The sequence below is a fragment of the Cherax quadricarinatus genome, chromosome 100, assembly GCF_038502225.1.
Source record: "Cherax quadricarinatus isolate ZL_2023a chromosome 100, ASM3850222v1, whole genome shotgun sequence".
NCBI classification, from domain to species: Eukaryota; Metazoa; Arthropoda; class Malacostraca; order Decapoda; family Parastacidae; genus Cherax; species Cherax quadricarinatus.
In genome coordinates, this window is record NC_091391.1 from 5939157 (window position 1) to 5959777 (window position 20621).

A 20621-nucleotide genomic window follows, 5' to 3' on the forward strand; every position below is an offset into this window, starting at 1 on the left:
AGCAACCTAGACAGCCAACTAGTCACCTAGACAGCCAACTAGCAACCTAGACAGCCAACTAGTCACCTAGACAGCCAACTAGCAACCTAGACAGCCAACTAGTCACCTAGACAGCCAACTAGCAACCTTGACAGCCAACTAGTCACCTAGACAGCCAACTAGCACCCTAGACAGCCAACTAGTCACCTAGACAGCCAACTAGCAACCTAGACAGCCAATTAGTCACCTAGACAGCCAACTAGCAACCTAGACAGCCAACTAGTCACCTAGACAGCCAACTAGTCACCTAGAAAGCCAACTAGCAACCTAGACAGCCAACTAGCAATCTAGACAGCCAACTAGTCACCTAGACAGTCACCTAGACACCCAACTAGCAACCTAGACAGCCAACTAGTCACCTAGACAGCCAACTAGTCACCTAGACAGTCACCTAGACACCCAACTAGCAACCTAGACAGCCAACTAGTCACCTAGACAGCCAACTAGCAACCTAGACAGCCAACTAGCAACCTAGACAGCCAACTAGTCATCTAGACAGCCAGGCTGTTGTTCCGACATCCCTTTGCGTGTGTATATATACACATTCCGTACTGTATATATACATTTCTCAGTGTATATACACATCAAGGAGTCTATATACATTTAAGCGGTGTATATTCATGGAGATGCTCACTTCTCACGGTATATACACCAAGATATAGATTCCTTGGTGTATATGTATAGATACACACTCCAGTGTATATACACTTAGAATATACACATATCTCGAGGTATACACATGTATATACACTGAGAATATACACACACCTCGAGGTATACACACTCTCCATGTATATACACTGGGAATATACACATTCCCTGGAGGTATACACATGTATATACACTGAGAATATACACACATCTCGAGGTATACACACTCTCCATGTATATACACTGGGAATATACACATTCCCTGGAGGTATACACATTTAAGCTGTACTCCACTGTTGCAAATTCTCTTGATACAATGCAAAGTCTTCACTAACCTATGATTGCATCATATTTCACAATTCAAACCATCAAATATACCCTCTCCCAGACAGGTATATACGGCTACCACTATCAAAATATACCCCACGGCACTAGATAGCCCCAAATAGCCGTGAATAGCGACTAAATATAGAAAAATAGAAGGCAGCATCAACTATGTATCGACGTCAGAGATAGAGGAGTGGGGCGCTTGCTAGCACGTCTGAGAGGTACGTCCAGCTTATAAAAACTTATATATTTCGGTATATACGCACTATACAGGCTATAAAATTGACATGGAGATAGTTAGAATAATAGGCTATAAGGAAATGGTAGCCTAGAACTTAGATCAATAGACTTTAGAGCAAAAAATAGATATATAGAGTGTGGGTGTGTGGGCTGACAACCTTAACATTGATGTTAATTATAGGATAATATTTAATTTTAACATATAGATATTGTCTGTATATTATGTTAATTATCCCAGATTATGTTAAATTTCCCCTAAATTGCATTTATGGGGGTTAAAACAAGGGTTCTGATATATATTTATTTTTTACAGTTGGACCCGGGTACAACTTGGTGCAAATACGTTTTGGGGAGGTAAATGGTTCTTGATCCGGGGAACTGGAGGTGGTTTTTGCTGTATATCTCATACGAGTTTAGTGCTTCCCATGAATAATGACGTAATAATTATCATTATTATTAACATTCAAGGCTACTTTAGATATTAATAAATATTTAACCTATTCGTATATACATGCTGTAATATACATCCCTCCAAATGTATATACACTGAGATATACATTTCAGAATGTATATATTCTGTGAGTAATAGCAGTAGTAGTAATACTAGTAATAGTAATTGTTAGTTATTGTAAGTAATTTTAAGGTGGCCCGGTGGCCTGGTGGCTAAAGTTCCCGCTTCACACACGGAGGGCCCGGGTTCGATTCCCGGCGGGTGAAAATTCCGACACGTTTCCTTACACCTATTGTCCTGTTCACCTAGCAGCAAATAGGTACCTGGGTGTTAGTCGACTGGTGTGGGTCGCATCCTGGGGGACAAGATTAAGGACCACAATGGAAATAAGTTAGACAGTCCTCGATGACGCACTGACTTTCTTGGGTTATCCTGGGTGGCTAACCCTCCGGGGTTAAAAATCCGAACAAAATCTTATCTTATCTTAAGGTATGACAGCGGGACTTAACTTGTAAATACCATTGTTAACAACGTACATCAAGTCTCACTAATTTACAGATTACTAACAAGCAATTACCATTGGCCACTTCGGTGGCATAATCATTCAGTCAACCAGTCAGTCAACCAGCCAGTCAACCAGCCAGTCAGCCAGTCAGTCAACCAGTCAGTCAACCAGCCAGTCAACCAGCCAGTCAACCAGTCAGTCACAGCTTCGTGAACTGGGTTAGTATGAACATTAAATGGCTTGAAAAACCCCTGGGTTCTACCTTTTCTCATGGCATATAAAAGCAACGCTTTTGACTTTTGTGTATGCTGTAATTCACCTAACGAAAAAAATATATTTATCAGTATTAAATTATTGTCCATATGTGTCTCAAATAAATTTATAATAAGGTTATAGTTTTCTAAGTTTCTTCTCTAGTAATCTTTAAACGTACAAGAGAAAATATTAATTTTAAATGAGTTCTTGCTAATTGACCAATTTTACATATTCGGCACGACATATATATATATATATATATATATATATATATATATATATAAGTTCCTCTGAACAAATTTGCTTCGACTTCCTATTCATTTCTACCACATTGCAAGCTCCTGATGACGTGTTGATTGCAACACGAAAGGCCTATAGCTATCATTCAGTTCTATATATCCCTACATAGATAATATAGGTGGCAATTTCTAAATAATCCTTAATTCTCAAAAATTAAACACTTCTCTGGGTTTGAAGCCAGTCTGATATGCAGTCACATATGGTAAATTCTGCAGTGGTGTGGGCCAGCAGACACAGTCTTCCCAGTTAACATATACAGTGGACTGGGTACTTAAAGACTGTTCAGCCTTCTGGAACTGAGTGACTATTATTGTATTGGGGGTTAGAATCCAGCTTACACACTAGTGTATTATACAGTAGATCTTCCTAGATTATCATGATTGTATTAAGTTGTACATTATGTCTATTCACTCCACGTCTTCAGTATGTTTGGTTTCTCTTATCCACTGGTACTGATTGTTTGAGTGCTCTTCTAAGCAGGTCACACTCTATTACTCATCCCACTGTCTCTTATCTATAAATTACTGTGGCTAGTTCAACCCATAGTTGAACCCCTAACCTCAAAGGAAAGGGGTTCACGGGTTCTATGTTCCCTGTGAACCTTTCTTACCACATATTCTTTATTGAAATGGGCTTAATAATAATAATTTATAATAATAATAATAATAATAATAATAATAATAATAATCTTTACATCTACCAGTACGTGATACAACTTACACAGCATATTTCGTGTATAACCTTATTGGTATACCTGGAGTATACCTGTTGGGGGTCACTGCCCTCTGGCCCGGTTCATGACCAGGCCTGGTGGTGGATTAGGGCTTGATCGACCAGGCTGTTAATGCTGGTAACACCTCCAGCATCATCAGCATCCGGGTGACTCCATCTCATCATCCAGAGATGAGATGGAGTCACGCAGATGCAAAGTCGTTTGAGGGACATAACCCGAGCATATTGTCCCGTAGCTGGGTTGGTAGTGCACTTGCCTCACACACTGAGGTTCGTGGTTCGATCCCCGGTATGGGTGGAAACATTGGGATGTGTTTTCGTAAGACACCTATCACTGTTCACCTAGCAGTAAGTAGGTACCTGGGTGTTAGTCACCTTACACCTGCTGTCACTGCTCACCTAGCAGTAAATAGGTACCTGGCTGCTAATCACACCTGCTGTCAGTGTTCACCTAGCAGTAAGTAGGTACCTGGGTGTTAGGTGACTGGTGTGGGTGGCATCCTGGGGACGAAATTAACCTAAGTTGTGGGGTTTGCTCCACATAACCAGTGACTTTCTATATGTCATAGGTGTCAGCTATGGTATGTATAAGTTGTATCATGTACTGCTAGAAATAAACATTATTATTATTATTATTAGAGGAGATGAACTTACAAACCGACTTGTACTATTTACAAAGTCACATAGTGTGACTTTGTAAATGGTCCAAAACGGACTGGAGCTTCTACATGCCGGTTAAATGGTACCGTTTGTCCTTTAAGAGATGCTTGCAGAAAGCCCGTGATGAGAAGATGGTCGCAGTTTAGCAACCACGAAGGACATTTCGCACTACTGAAACACGATGTTTCACCCACACCACTGAGAGAAGACTAACCCCATGACGATATTAAGCTGGAGTTTGGGCGAAAGGAGGAACTGTTAATTTGCTGAGGAAACTGTAATGGCCGGTCGAGTGGGGTCACTTTCCTGATAGAGTCTCCGGTAACACAAAATAATAGCGATTTATGTAAATTACAAACTGTGTATACCTGATACATGAGATTCTGCTGCATGTATGAATGTATATATGTGTGAATGTATGAGTGCATGTATATATGTATGAATGTGTAAATGTATATATGTAAGAATGCATGTATATGTACGTATATATATGTATGAATGTATTATATATATATATATATATATATATATATATATATATATATATATATATATATATATATATATATATATATATATATATATATTTTATTATCACACTGGCCGATTCCCACCAAGGCAGGGTGGCCCGAAAAAGAAAAACTTTCACCATCATTCACTCCATCACTGTCTTGCCAGAAGGGTTCTTTACACTACAGTTTTTAAACTGCAACATTAACACCCCTCCTTCAGAGTGCAGGCACTGTACTTCCCATCTCCAGGACTCAAGTCCGGCCTGCCGGTTTCCCTGAATCCCTTCATAAATGTTACTTTGCTCACACTCCAACAGCACGTCAAGTATTAAAAACCATTTGTCTCCATTCACTCCTATCAAACACGCTCACGCATGCCTGCTGGAAGTCCAAGCCCCTCGCACACAAAACCTCCTTTACCCCCTCCCTCCAACCTTTCCTAGGCCGACCCCTACCCCGCCTTCCTTCCACTACAGACTGATACACTCTTGTCTGGGGAGATTGTGAGTGAGTTGATCTGTGGGCCCGGTGTGCAACAGGCAGTGCATGCCCAGTAAGTACTAGTGTCTCAAGGCAGTCTGGAAGCTAGTGTCCGTGTCTGCATAGTTATACTAGGGGATACTTACCCTCTTGGATATAGGAATCTCTGAGGTGCAGGCAGGTCACTAATAATGATTGAATATTGCAGGAATTAAGGCTCCCGGTTGCACGTGGTTTCTGAGGGAAAGTCCAGAGGGGCTAAGGCTAAGCTTAGGGAAGTTGAAGATCAGGATATATGCTGCAACACCAAGTAAGTTAGTCCTTTATACGTGCATGCAGGCGAGTTTTCTTGCAACATCAATCATTTGTGAAAATCTGTCCTATAAGCCACTTGTGAGGCTGAGGTACCCACCTCAGAGCTCGGTGTCAACAGAGTTTGCCAGGGTAGGCGACTCACTTGGAGGCAGTCCACACAAATTTTCACAAATATATACAGACTTTGCAAAAGCCTTCGACAAGTGTGACCATGGCGTAATAGTGCACAAAATGCGTGCTAAAGGAATAACAGGAAAATTCGGTCGATGGATCTATAATTTCCTCACTAACAGAACACAGAGAGTAGTCGTCAACAGAGTAAAGTCCGAGGCAGCTACGGTGAAAAGCTCTGTTCCACAAGGCACAGTACTAGCTCCCATCTTGTTCCTCATCCTCATATCCGACATAGACAAGGATGTCAGCCACGGCACCGTGTCTTCCTTTGCAGATGACACCCGAATCTGCATGACAGTGTCTTCCATTGCAGACACTGCAAGGCTCCAGGCGGACATCAACCAAATCTTTCAGTGGGCTGCAGAAAACAATATGAAGTTCAACGATGAGAAATTTCAATTACTCAGATATGGTAAACACGGGGAAATTAAATCTTCATCAGAGTACAAAACAAATTCTGGCCACAAAATAGAGCGAAACTCCAACGTCAAAGACCTGGGAGTGATCATGTCGGAGGATCTCACCTTCAAGGACCATAACATTGTATCAATCGCATCTGCTAGAAAAATGACAGGATGGATAATGAGAACCTTCAAAACTAGGGAGGCCAAGCCCATGATGACACTCTTCAGGTCACTTGTTCTATCTAGGCTGGAATATTGCTGCACACTAACAGCACCTTTCAAGGCAGGTGAAATTGCTGACCTAGAAAATGTACAGAGAACCTTCACGGCGCGCATAACGGAGATAAAACACCTCAATTACTGGGAGCGCTTGAGGTTCCTAAACCTGTATTCCCTGGAATGCAGGCGGTAGAGATACATGATTATATACACCTGGAAAATCCTAGAGGGACTAGTACCGAACTTGCACATGAAAATCACTCACTACGAAAGCAAAAGACTTGGCAGACGATGCACCATCCCCCCAATGAAAAGCAGGGGTGTCACTAGCACGTTAAGAGACCATACAATAAGTGTCAGGGGCCCGAGACTGTTCAACTGCCTCCCAGCATACATAATGGGGATTACCAACAGACCCCTGGCAGTCTTCAAGCTGGCACTGGACAAGCACCTAAAGTCGGTTCCTGACCAGCCGGGCTGTGGCTCGTACGTTGGTTTGCGTGCAGCCAGCAGTAACAGCCTGGTTGATCAGGCTCTGATCCACCAGGAGGCCTGGTTACAGACCGGGCTGCGGGGGCGTTGACCCCTGGAACTCTCTCCAGGTAAACTCCAGGTAAACTGGACAATACCTTGGAGTCCAGCTTGCGCTAGACGTTTGATCCAAGGCAGCCAGCAATCAGGGAGAAGGCTTACTAAATATATTTTAGATTTGTTTACAATAATTTAATACTAAACAAACACAATGAAATATATTTTTTTCGTTAGGTTCAGAATGATTTTGGCAAAATTATTGCATACACAAATTTTCACTTGTCCTATATGGCAATATGAGCGTTGCTATTTAAGCCAAGATCGCAAGTTCTGCCTATTCGGCACGACATATATATATATATATATATATATATATATATATATATATATATATATATATATATATATATATATATATATATATATATATATATATATATATATACATTTTTACCGGCAGATACAAGAATGGGTGACCTGTATTCTCCGCCCAGTCCTGAGATATTGAACATAATTGACGATCAGAATGGATACCCATTTGACTACACTCAACCTGACTTTGGCGTGTTCTCTGATAGCGTTGCTCTGATACTTGTTACTGAGGGTCGACATGAATACAACCATAGCCAGGTCAGGGAGAACAACCGTGACAACCAAGGTATTGTAGGTAATATTGGTGGTGAGGTTACTGGTGGTGACATTGGTGGAGAAGTCACTGGTTATGACGTTGGTGGAGAAGTCACTGGTGGTGACGTTGGTGGAGAGGTCACTGATGGTGACATTAGTGGAGAAGTCACTGATGGTGACAATGGTGGAGAAGTCACTGATGGTGACATTGGTGGAGAAGTCACTGATGGTGACATTGGTGGAGAAGACACTGATGGTGACAATGGTGGAGAAGTCACTGATGGTGACATTGGTGGAGAAGTCACTGATGGTGACATTGGTGGAGAAGTCACTGATGGTGACATTGATGAAGTCATTGAAGTCATTCTTCGTGACATTGATGAAGTCACTCACAGTGACATTGATGAAGTCACTCACAGTGACATTGATGAAGTCACTCACAGTGACATTGATGGAGTCACTCACAGTGACATTGATGGAGTCACTCACAGTGACATTGATGAAGTCACTCACAGTGACATTGATGAAGTCACTCACAGTGACATTGATGGAGTCACTCACAGTGACATTGATGGAGTCACTCACAGTGACATTGATGAAGTCACTCACAGTGACATTGATGAAGTCACTCGCAGTGACATTGATGAAGTCACTCACAGTGACATTGATGAAGTCACTCACAGTGACATTGATGGAGTCACTCACAGTGACACTGATGGAGAGGTCACTGGTAGTGACAATAAACAGGAATATATTCCTGGGAACAGCCATGAAGGAGTCACTCCAGGCGATACCCAAGACCTAAGTAATATACCCATTCATAATCCTGCTAAAATAGACTCGGTGGGTATGCGAGAGACACGCAAAAGAAGTGCCCCAGGAGCACGAAATGACCAGAGGTCATATTTACACAGACCCTGTGATGCAGGGGTCACTACATCTGAAGTCCAGGATCCAGATGATGATAGCTATGTTATTCATATTAACCACTTTTATGGCAAGAGAGCCCGAACTGACATAGTTTCTCAAGGGTCCTCCTCTCACCAGGAGGACCCTGGTGCCTCTTCTTCAGGTACAAGTAACGAGGTTGAGGGTTAAATGATGTGATGTAGACAGGCGTTGGGATGTAGCGACCCCATCGCCCACTGTTCTAAGCAGTGCAATTAGCTTGGCAATCCCTGAAGCCTGTTCAGCACTTCAATGTACTTATAAATCACAATACCATGACCAAATTTGAAATAAAAACTAGGTAACAGTTTACGCCCAACAGCCCTGACGCCCACAACTGTTACAAACATCTAGTTTTCATTTTAAATTTGTGAATTATCTGTGTATTGTACACAGGTGCTGTCCACAGAAGGGTTAGTGAGAGAGAAAGACAATCTTTCTTGCCGCAAAACATAAAAAGTCAACCAATCCTGTCACCTGTATTCTAATCATCGACAGCATCTACTTCTGCAGGTGTCTGAAGGCCTCGCGAGGGGCTCTGTTAAGTTCGTCTGCACTCACACCAAAGCTTCCCCAACTTCACTCGTTCATGATTTGCTCCGCGTTCTGGTTCTTCAGTGTGCAACATCTGGGCATCTTTGTGTTGTGGTTGAGGGAATTAAGGGAAGGTCAGCCACATTTGATGATTAAAACATATGCAACACTTTGGTTATCGTTATTGCTGAACACTTTACCCGCACCCCCTATATACAAACAAACTATAGTGGGAGGCAGTAAAGATATCCCAGTATTGCATGTATATTTTATTAATCAAATTGCTAATGTGTATCATTATTCATGATACCAAGCCAGGTCTGGTTTTTTCAGTCTGCTTCATGATGAGTATAAACGAAAGAACCCATGAAGGTGAAAGTATAAATGATATGATACACAGGACAGTACAAAGGATTGAAGTTATTGTATCTTCTGTTATGGGGTTATCTTCATTTGTTAATATCCGATCCTTTATATGACAGGTGTATCACCTACCAGAGGCAACATTGATCCAATATAGAAAGTGGAGATTTGTTGGGTAAAAGGCCATAGATACAACTAATGTGACATTTTGTCAGCAACACTGGGTGGCACAAGAAAGGAAACAGTCACCATTATTCAGTATAGAGCTGTCTTGTCAGAAGCGTGTGAACATATTAAATGACCTATCCTTCAGAGTACAGTATCTGTACTCTGAAGGATGAGTGAGGATGCTACAGTTTGGACAGTCATTTAAACAGTGCAAAGTCATCCATTGACTGAATGATAGTGATGATCTGTGGTTCACACTGGTTGACAAACTCTACAGCAAATCCTTTTAAGTATGATGGACTAAACAGTTTTAGATTCTTATTAACAGTGTTATACAGGAGAGCCTCGCTTATACAGCGCCTGTTTTCGATGTTCCACATTTTTGTTGGCATTCAAATTGAGCCGTTGTTCAGTATCTTCCACACGCTGGAGACTGTCACTGGCATGTGGAACAAAATGAACAATGGCTCAATCTGAAGCCCATAAAAATGTGGAACACTGAAAATAGGCGCTGTATAAGCGAGGCCCTCCTGTATATTTAGCAGACCACGGAACAAGTGAAATTTGAACTCGCGACGAGTGAGTCGTAAAGCTTCAAACCAATCTGTCTAGTGAGTTGAATAATTTGTAGATGAAACAGGTTGAATACGATAACCAGAACGGAGAGAGAGAATCACGAACGATTGCATTTGGTGAATCTTTGGTGTGCGTCAACTGGCTTAATACATACACCCGAGTAATGTATTTCTCGAGTTAAATACATACACAGAGAACTGTAGTAAGTAATGGTCCATGAAACAAATGAGCCAACAGTAGCAGGCCAGCCACTTGTCTAGAGAGACAAGAGGTGAGTAAATTTGTATATATTTCGATTTCAGTTTGAGATCGTCCTCTGTATTAAGTACAGAAAATGGGAAAAAATATTTATACAGTGGCTACTGGGTATTGTGGGAGAGGTTGAGTGTCACCTGGTTTTGGGTGCTGGGACGAGGCTTTTTGATGCGACTTCTAGATGTTAATTTGGTAATTATATCCAGCTGTCATTCTGAAATATGAGAGTTGGGCATCTGGTCAATAAATGCCAATTCAAATGTCTTGTTGTAGAGTGGGACTTCCATTTTGTGAGTTATCTCACTGCCTTCTCATTTTGTTATGTGGTTAGAAGATTTCACTTCTTGTAAAATGGCAGAGTTCTGTGTATCTTACTGTCTATATTCTAGTTATGAGACTTTGACCAGTCTGACCCACATTAACTCACAACCATCACATAATATGTAAACTCAGAAGTTTACATAATATGAGTTAATGTGGGTCAGACTGGTCATGGTCTCACAATTAGAATATAGACAGTACGATACACACAGAACTCTGCCATTTTACAAGAAGTGAAATCTTCCAGCCATGTAATCAACTAAGAAGTCAGTGAGATAACTCACAAAATACATGTCCAGCTCTAAACTAAGACATTTGAAACAGCATTTATAAATCACACAATATTAAATATTCCAAAAGTGCAACTGGATACAATTATCAAATTTACATTGAAAAACAGCATACCAGAGCCTACTCAAAAATGCATTAACTACTGGAGACATCCTCCATTCCCTCTATGAGGAGTCACATTGTCTAGCCTAGCACCAGCACCCACGGTAACCTGTCCGGATTTACCCAATATCCACTATTTTAACCCGTAAACGGTCCAAGTGTATAGATACGTTTTTTCAACATTTGAAAATATGTAAAAAAGTAAATCTTCTTTTTGTTTTTTTACATTTGAAAATGTGTAAAAAAACTTGGATCTACTTTTTTTGTTTGTTTTATTTGAAAATATGTAAAAAAAACATAGATCTACTTTTGTAGCACTACGCAAGTGAACGTAGATCTGCTTGGACCGTTTACGGGTTAATTTGCAGTTTCGTCATTCTCTGTACCTGTGATGAGGATCTAAGACTGAGATGTAAATATATAGATCAACTTGTTTCCTATCCTGCATGTGGATTTCTTAATAGGGTAAAACTGAAATTTTCCAAAATTTCTTGAAAAAATCAAAAGATCACAATTTTTGGTTCTCTGTAAAGTGGTTCTTCGAGTTTCGAACAGCTCCCAACTTGACCAATTATGTAAGTGTATTTTTGTAAGTGTGTTTTTGGGGGTCTGAAACGAATTAATCTAATTTACATTATTCCTTATGGGAACAAATTCGTTCGGTATCGGCACTCGAACAGCCTTCTGGAACCAATTAAGCTCGTAACTCGAGGTACCACTGTAGTATTTCCATCATTATTGCTGTGCATCAACCCGTCCTCAAATTCCTCAGTTACTGCTCATATAAGTAGGAATTTCAACATACATGTATAAATTGTTAAGTTAAAACAACATATTTGCTGTTCTTTCCAGATATGTATCTTGCATATTTACTTGTAACATTCCATGTGCAATTTTCAATATATTTTTGCTGGTTTCATTGGCTATAGTTACTGCCTTAAATGTTGAATCTTGAATTAACGATAATTTTGCTAACCATATTTTCCTTAACCAAAGCTAACTTAACCTATTTTATACTAACTTAACCTAACCTTAACTTGACTCACGAAATTGCAATGACACGATTGCAAACAAACCATACCATGGGCAGGGATAGAACCCGGGATCAGAGAGTCTCAAAACTCCAGACCATCGCATTAGCCACTGGTTCAGTGGCTAACGCGATGGTCTGGAGTTTTGAGACTCTCTGATCACGGGTTCTATCCCTGCCCGTGGTATGGTCTGTTTTTTTTAACCTAACCTTACCAAAACAACCTATCCTAACTTAACCCATCCAGTCCTAACCTATTCTAACATAACCTAACCTAAACAAATTTGTAGAGATATTAAACAAAAAATTTATATAAGAACTGACGATCCAATTATGACATTATAAGCATGGAAAATAAACACAAATATAGTATTATGTGATCCTTTATTGTATATGTAACATACACACAGTGAATTTTATCAAGTCATGAACAGATTTGTTTGTGGAATGTAGTCAATAAGGGTCACATTATATTGCATTCGTGTCTATTTTTCCCCGTGTTGGTATTTTATTTCCATTTACCTGAATATTATAAGCATATAATTTACTCGTATCTGGAGAAAATAGCAAATATCTTTTGAAGCATTGATATGTACCTGTATATTGAAACTCCCCTTATGTGAGGAAGTAATTTGTAAATGTGAGGACAGGTTGTGATGCATTGGTAAAGGCAGCGTAGTAATGAAAAGCTGACGTTGACTAAAATACAGGTGACAACCCTTCCAAGATTGTGCCTTGGTGAGGCGGAAGGGCTTGAGTTCCTTGTTGACCACGAGAGCTGTACCACAAGTGTGATTTACATGTTGTAGGTGACAAAAATGGTGATTAACACCGACTGGTATGTACGAGAGACATGCGCTGTGACTGGGACATTCACTAAGGGATGTTTTGCCAACTAGTGACTTTGTCTTCAGTCTGGGATACTGGAGGCTTGATTCTCCAGCATCCCTAAGAGGAGTGTAGTGCCATGGCCTGGCAGTAGCCTCCAGTCAAAAAACAAACTAAAAGCTTAACCGCCACATCTCAACCCAAAACCTGACCAGACTAAGGTTTACCCTCTGGGTCCTGGTACTCCCCCAGACTCAATACAATACAGAGAACAGAAAAATACATGGTATATGGTAGGACAGGTTAGGTGGTGCACAAGCTGGAGGGCAGAGCCAGGTTATGGCTGTGTTCTGTTTGGGTAGGATTTGTTGGGCAACTATTTCTGAAATCATAAAACTGCCAGTGTTTTGAGAAATATTGTTGGTAGTAGCAATGAGAGCCAATTCAAAACAGGGTCTGAGACTTAAGTCAGAGTCTTTAATGAGAAGTGTGGCATCTTGGAAGTTTTTGAGAGAGTTGTGGAGGGTACAATATATGGTGCACACATCTGATTCGCCTAAATGTTTCTCCCAATCTTTCTCACAGGCTCTGCATGGGATGGTGTAAATATCAGCACTTGATTCTAAGTGTTGTAAGTTCTGTTAACTGTGTGTCTTACTTTCAGAAATAAAACTGTAGATGTTCCCAATGGAAATAAGTCACTCTGTCTGACTTTTTTGGGTTATCCCAGGTTCTCTACACATATGCTGCTATGTACGATAATTCTATGTAACTGTATTTGTGTATACCTGAATAAACTTACTTATTCAGCTGGAAGGACAGTGTTCCTGCTAGGAACTGCCTTTCTTTAGTGCTGCAAAAGATTATAGCAGTTTTTCTTTCAATTGTTGATGAAACATGCTGAGTACTGCATCATGTAAAGGGTCCTCTGTATATAACTGCATTTTTTTGAGGAAGCCAAAGCTCACGATTCTATAAACTCTTAAATAAAAACCTGTGATGATTCTTCTCTTAGTACAACTTATAAACAAAGATGATTTATTACACCCATCACATCTTGATGCTTGTACTAAGAGAGGAGTCATTAAAAGCTTTTATTCGAGGTCTTACAGGAGCTCACGCCCTGCCTTACATGAAGAATGTAGTGACAAATGTAGGATCTTTACCATGCTGCAGTTCCCATCATATTAAACCAACGATTGTAGAAGAAAGGGTATTAGGATCTTTCCCACCACAAGACAAAGGCAGACTCCTGAAAGGTACAATGTTCTTCCAGTTGGTGAAAGCAAGACCTGCATGGCCAACATAACTTCCAGCACCATTAATAAGAACTTATATACAAAGAGGAATGAGCAAGACTGAGAATCCAATACTGAAATTTACACCATCCCGGGGGTGGCACATGAGAAATTATGTATAGGGAAATATGTAGAAGCCTCAGACAATGTATCAATTAATGCTTGTTGTGAGGGTGACTTAGACAGCGCCTGTACCTTACATAGTAACACCCACAACCAGATCAGGGAATGGGTGGAGTTTGAACCCATGGCAAGTGAATCCTAAAATTCACAAGCTAGTGCATTAACCACTAGGCCAGCTGACTCTAATAAGATTCATACCTAGTTGGATGAATCTTACTAGAGTTAGCTGGCCCAGTGAGTTAGCTGGCCCAGTGAGTTAGCTGGCCCAGTGGGTAATGCACTGGCTGGTGAGTTTTAGGTTTCGATTGCCAGGGGTCTAAATTCCACCCATTCCCTGATCTGGTTGTGGGTGTTAATATGTCATGGTACACACAACCAGCTCACGGACTTCCATAATACCAGGCTTCTCATCAAGGAATCTGCACAGTCATAATTGCTCTTTATAATCTGTTCTCAACACTACTGCAATTACCATCACTCAAAACACAGGCAGCTTTGTGATTTTTTAAATATTTTCACAATAAATCCCACCCAAGCAGAACACAGTCACCATTTAACTCAACCCTCCAGCCCATGCATCACCTGACCCCACACTCTACACAATGTTTTTTTCTGTTCTCTGATTCAAATGATAAAGGCATTGGCTAGTGGACTATCTCCTTCAAAAATGTCCTAGGTACCGCTTGTCTCTCTCTTATTACACACACGCATTGTTCTGGTTTTCCAGTAGGTAGGTAGTGCACCACCACACTGGTGGTGCACCACACCTCCACTGTGGTTGTACACAGAATGAGAGGCTTTTAACCACTGGAGTTAGTAAAGAGACACAAATCCAGTATAATGTAGTCATTTATTGAGGTTTCGTCCATCATGTCACAGACAAACCTGAAGGACAGCAAGCATGTGTAAAGAGTGTAGTGAAGTGAGGAGGTAAGCTCATTGTGAGACAATTGGAGGGTTTTGGGTCTACGTAGCTTGGCTCGACAAACCTGCTACAGTTCCACCCTAAATTGTTGGTACTTGGGAAAAATGATCTCGAAGCGTCCTGGCAAGAGGCTCAGCAGTGTTGTACAAGCTGGTATTCTAGTTGAAATTTTTGGATAGGCTGGTGAGTGATGAGTCTAGGATTCTCAATACCTGTGAGTCTTTTCTGGAGATGAGTAGTTTTCCTAATAATTATTAGAGTGGTTGGGAGAATTTCAGCTTGAAATACAAGTGTTTAAGTCATCCATTCTGGTGTATTGGTTTTCAGAAATCTTCACAAATACATTTCTGAAGAATATAGTAGCAGAATGGATGACTTAAGCCTAACCTTCATTTCACACCAAAATTTGCACAACCACTTAATTAACTACAAGGATGTTCTACACAGTGATGAAGACACTCGAAATGTAGGGTCCTAGAATCATCCCTCATCAGCATAGCCAACAGTTTTATGCAAAATAACAGCTTCTACAGTACTGTCAAAATTCTTGAAAGGAAGGTTTTAGATAAATCTGCATACCAACTGTGGAAAATACTGTATATTTTCAAAAATACAGTGTATTTTGTATATAAATTAGTGAAATACATTGTAGTTAATAAAAATTAATTTTAAATAAAAAATGAACCAGCGACAGTGTTAACTTCGCTTGGGGAGAAGACGCCATGTTTGAATGGGGCTAGAAATAACACTAGTGAATGGGAAGAATTTTTGCCATTCTGGAGGTTAAAATGTTTTTGAAACCTCTCAAATAGGAGCAGAATTTGTTGTAGTTTCAGTCTTGCAGAGTGTGAGAAACCAATGACTGAACAGGACTCCGAAATTAAATGGAAAAAGTGATAAGAATTGCACCATCCCCCAGATAAGTAATGTCTTTATATTTGAAAAGTCTGGCTACTAGTTTCTTCATATTTTAGGCAGAGGGTTGTGGATGACACACCAAGTAATCTCCAGACAAATTGGTGAGCATTGTTAATATAAATTCTCCTTCTGATATATAAATGTGCATATGTATTCATTAACTCAATTTAATATACAGTCCATATAATTTATATTAACAGTTTACCAGAATTACTGATGATGTTATTTTCATTTGAAATTAATATAGGTCCAGAGTAACTTGTGGAAATATGATAGTAGTAGGTATTGAAGGGGAACATTTTTTGTGACCTAGGATGTCTTAAAATCCCTACATGTCTCTGTAACCCTTGATAAGGAATAATTATCTTTGTTACCAATTCCTGGTATGTATCTTATGAGATTCATGCACATGATTTTAATTTTCCACATACTAGTTGCCAGCTGGTCCTTCGAACTGGATGTAATTAGTGAAGTCATTAATTAGTGAATTAATTGCTTAATAATTATAAGCAAAATGACAGAACAACGGCCAACTGTGGAATATTAAAATTACCTGAATGAACCTTATAAGATACTACAACAAATTCTGCTCCTATCTGAGAGGTTTCAAAAACATTTTAACCTCCAGAGTGACGAAAATTCTTCCCAATCACTAGTGTTATTTTTAGCCCCATTCAAACATGGCATCTTCTCCCCAAGCAACGCTAACACTGTCGCTCGTTCCTTTTTTATTTACAAATTAATTTTTATTAACTACAATGTATTTCACTAATTTATATACAAAATACACTGTATTTTTGGAAAATATACAGTATTTCCACACCAACAGTTCAGAGAAGTGGTGTGGTACAGGATGTTTCACTCGTAGGAGGCCCAGAGTTGGTACTCCAGTAGTTGTAAACAGTTGATACATGGATTACCAACTCTGGTCCTCCTACGAGTGAAACACCCTGTAAATATCCAGATCCCAGCTCGGCACACCCAAAACACTTTTCTTTTCTGACATCTAACTTGCCTCTTCATCTCGCTGTGCTACCAGAGGCTCAAAGGCTTACATATTGCACTTGCCTGTGTACTTCCCTACACAGCAATCAGCTATAATGACACTGTTAAAGAAACTGGGTCTGACCAGAGGTGGAGTTTCAGCTGGACAGCCCTACATCCATTGTTAAAACCATCTTTCTAAAGGTTATTACCTCTGGTAGAGGAGAAAATAGACTTTGGATCACAAGTATCAGTCACTCCTTTTCCTCCACGTTTGTCTGTGACCCAATATAACCCACTGTGTGTACTTCTGTGTCTCTTTTACTGTTGCGTCGGTAGTATGTACCATTATGTGTTTCGCCTTCGGCGTGTTGCCCACACTAATTAGGGCTTCCCAAGGTGGAGAGGTCTCGTGTGAGGGGACAGACTAAACAATCAAACCACAAGATGGTTCATCTTGCACCTAACTTCTGACACAAGGTAATGGCTACTTCAGTGTACAGAAAAATGATACATATTTCATGTAAGGCCTAGAAAAGCCCTGCAATATTTAAGGAAACATTCAAATTATGTTTCGTAATGCAAGTTCTAATTGTTTAGCTTCCCCAGTTGATGACTCAATTGATTCAAAATTGGAGTCAAAAATAATTATTGGCAATTTTTATGTAAACATAAGTCCAGGACCTGAGTAAAAGCACCTATTGCTAAAAATTCGTCACTGTTTCTTGAAAATACAATTGATGCATCATGAAAGTGATTGAAATTGCTTTTTATTAAAAATTTTATGCAAGTTGCACTGTGCTCAAACTGTACCTTTTAAAAGTAGATATTAATTTCAATATTTTTACACAGTTGACATCAAATTTTGAATTATAATTAAACTTTTTTAGTTGCAACAAAGAGGATAGAGGCTGATACATTAATGATATATTCACCATTACAGGGAGTATACACTAAAGGTATATATAAATGTATATACAACAATAGGTATATATCAGTGTATATACACAGAGATGTACTCACCAACTTGTAGTTACAAGGGTCGAATCACTGCTCCTGTGTATACACTGAGTTTACATGTCAGTGGTATAGTACTGTTCCACTGATATAGTGGAAGGAATATCAGATTGGAGGGAGAGAGTATGGAGGAGGTGAACGTCAGATATTTGGGAGTCGTGTCAGATGGGTCTATGAAAGATGAGGTGAATCATAGAATTGATGAGGGAAAAAGAGTGAGTGGTGCACTTAAGTCTGTGGAGACAAAGAACTCCTTGGAGGCAAAGAGGGGAATGTATGAGAGTATAGTTTTACCAACGCTCTTATATGGGTGTGAAGCGTGGGTGATGATGAGAAGGCTGGAGGCAGTGGAGATGTCATGTCTGAGGGCAATGTGTGGTGTGAATATAATGCAGAGAATTCGTAGTTTGGAAGTTAGGAGGATGTGCGGGATTACCAAAACTGTTGTTCAGAGGGCTGAGGAAGGGTTGTTGAGGTGGTTCGGACATGTAGAGAGAATGGAGCGAAACAGAATAGCAGGCATGCTTGAGCGTGTTTGATAGGAGTGAATGGAGACAAATGGTTTTTAATACTTGACGTGCTGTTGGAGTGTGAGCAAAGTAACATTTATGAAGGGATTCAGGGAAACCGGCAGGCCGGACTATATAATGTTGCAGTCACCATTAGGAAACACTTGTCTTGTTTCCTGACAAACCTGACCTGACCTACCAAAAGCTCCAGCTGTGGGTCATATAACTAAGGTCAGCGTCAGGAAACACTTGTCCTGTTTCCTGACAAACCTGACCTGACCTACCAAAAGCTCCAGCTGTGGGTCATACAACTAAAACCAGCGTCAGGAAACACTTGTCCTGTGTCCTGACAAATCTGACCTGACCTCCACTGACAAATCCCCTGTTCAAGCATTCAAGGACACTTGAGTGTTGGTAACTAGAAGAGTGTAGGCCAAAGAAATATTTCCTAGCAGGCACTAGGCCCTACTGACCTGACAAGGAATAGGCCTTATCCCTGACCAGCAGGAAGTAGGCCTACCAGCGATGACAACCCCACAGAGGTTCATCACTATTTTGATGAATATAATTATGATAATAAGAGCCCTTAATTACCCTCGTATGCAACAGGCGCTAATAATCCTGAAAGTCAGGCAAAAGCCTAGATCCTGACAGGCCTAAGGCCTTATAAATAAATCTCTGCCAATAATAATCCCCACCTCATTATTCAAAGCCTATTTTTGACCATGGGCAAAGGTATTATGCAGTATTGGATTTTTCTAATGTATTCTTGGTCAATATTTAGTTTAAGGGCTCAGTCTTAACCTTAGTGATAAACTATCATGCAAATTATGAGACTTTTTGTATCTAGGAAAACTAGATTAAGTTGTATTTTGTAAATATATATTTAAGGCCAACTTTTTTTTAGGCCAGAAAAAAAAGTTCAGCCAGTTAACTCAATATTACTTGTATATATTATGCTGTTATTGTTTAAATTTTATAACCATTATTTTTTCATTTGTGTTATATTGTATCCAGGTTAAAATTTAATGGCTAATTAAGGATTTAATTTCAATTTTTTCGTGATTGAGGTTTTTGAGTTTTGAGATGACAGTGTTGGCCCTCACTGGGTTAATTTATTCAATTATATTTTATTATGGACAGATATAATCTGAGTTTCTTTGTAAAACGATAGATTTTAATCAATATAAATTATTAATGTGCAAAATTGAAGTTAATTGTAAAATATATTAATTAAACCACTCAAAACATGGGTCAAAAATCTTGTATTTATATTTTTTAGAAAAAATAAAATAGTTATACCTGTTTTCTCCCCAAAATATAAATTATGATTGAATTTAAGCATATAAACTTAAAATTATCAATATTTATATACATTATTTTCTGCCTTATTCAGATTATATTCCAAAAGTAATTTTTCTGGTTTTGGGAAGATTATTTTGGCTCTTCCTGGAATAATTTATTGAATTATTTATTGAATTATAATAATTTATTATAATAATTTATTGAATTATTTATTGAATTATAATAATTTATTATAATAATTTATTGAATTATTTATTGAATTATAATAATTTATTATAATAATTTATTGAATTATTTATTGAATTATAATAATTTATTATAATAATTTATTGAATTATTTATTGAATTATGTGAAATATGATGGATTTTAATGGAAATAAATTATATTATTTAGGATAATTTGTATTATTAAATAAATTAATAAATTGAATTATTCGTCATTAACCCCTAAAAATTCCAGTCCAAAACCTGGATAGAGGGTTATCCAGCCAGGATAACCTGGGTAGAGGGTTATCCAGCCAGGATAACCTGGGTAGAGGGTTATCCAGCCAGGATAACCTGGGTAGAGGGTTATCCAGCCAGGATAACCTGGGTAGAGGGTTATCCAGCCAGGATAACCTGGGTAGAGGGTTATCCAGCCAGGATAACCTGGATAGAGGGTTATCCAGCCAGGATAACCTGGGTAGAGGGTTATCCAGCCAGGA

General features: G+C 39.4%; 1 protein-coding gene across 6 annotated transcripts; it reads left to right on the forward strand.

Moving 5' to 3' along the window:
- Positions 1-1172: 1172 nt before the first annotated feature.
- Positions 1173-17718, forward strand: LOC138851107 (clumping factor A-like). Of its 6 annotated transcripts, XM_070079612.1 has the most exons (4): positions 1208-1238; positions 1571-1611; positions 2267-2431; positions 7256-17718. In XM_070079612.1, the coding sequence occupies exon 4, from the start codon at positions 7264-7266 to the stop codon at positions 8518-8520; it is 1257 nt and encodes a 418-aa protein (XP_069935713.1). In that variant the 5' UTR covers positions 1208-1238; positions 1571-1611; positions 2267-2431; positions 7256-7263; the 3' UTR covers positions 8521-17718. The 6 variants fall into 6 exon arrangements, with proteins under 6 accessions (XP_069935717.1, XP_069935713.1, XP_069935715.1 ...); XM_070079616.1 differs by lacking the exon at positions 1571-1611 and having other exon boundaries at positions 1173-1238; XM_070079614.1 differs by lacking the exon at positions 1208-1238 and having other exon boundaries at positions 1245-1611.
- Positions 17719-20621: the final 2903 nt, after the last annotated feature.

Excerpts from the sequence above, each read along its gene's own strand:
- LOC138851107 (XM_070079616.1), top strand. The coding sequence starts at position 7,264 with ATGGGTGACCTGTATTCTCCGCCCAGTCCTGAGATATTGAACATAATT.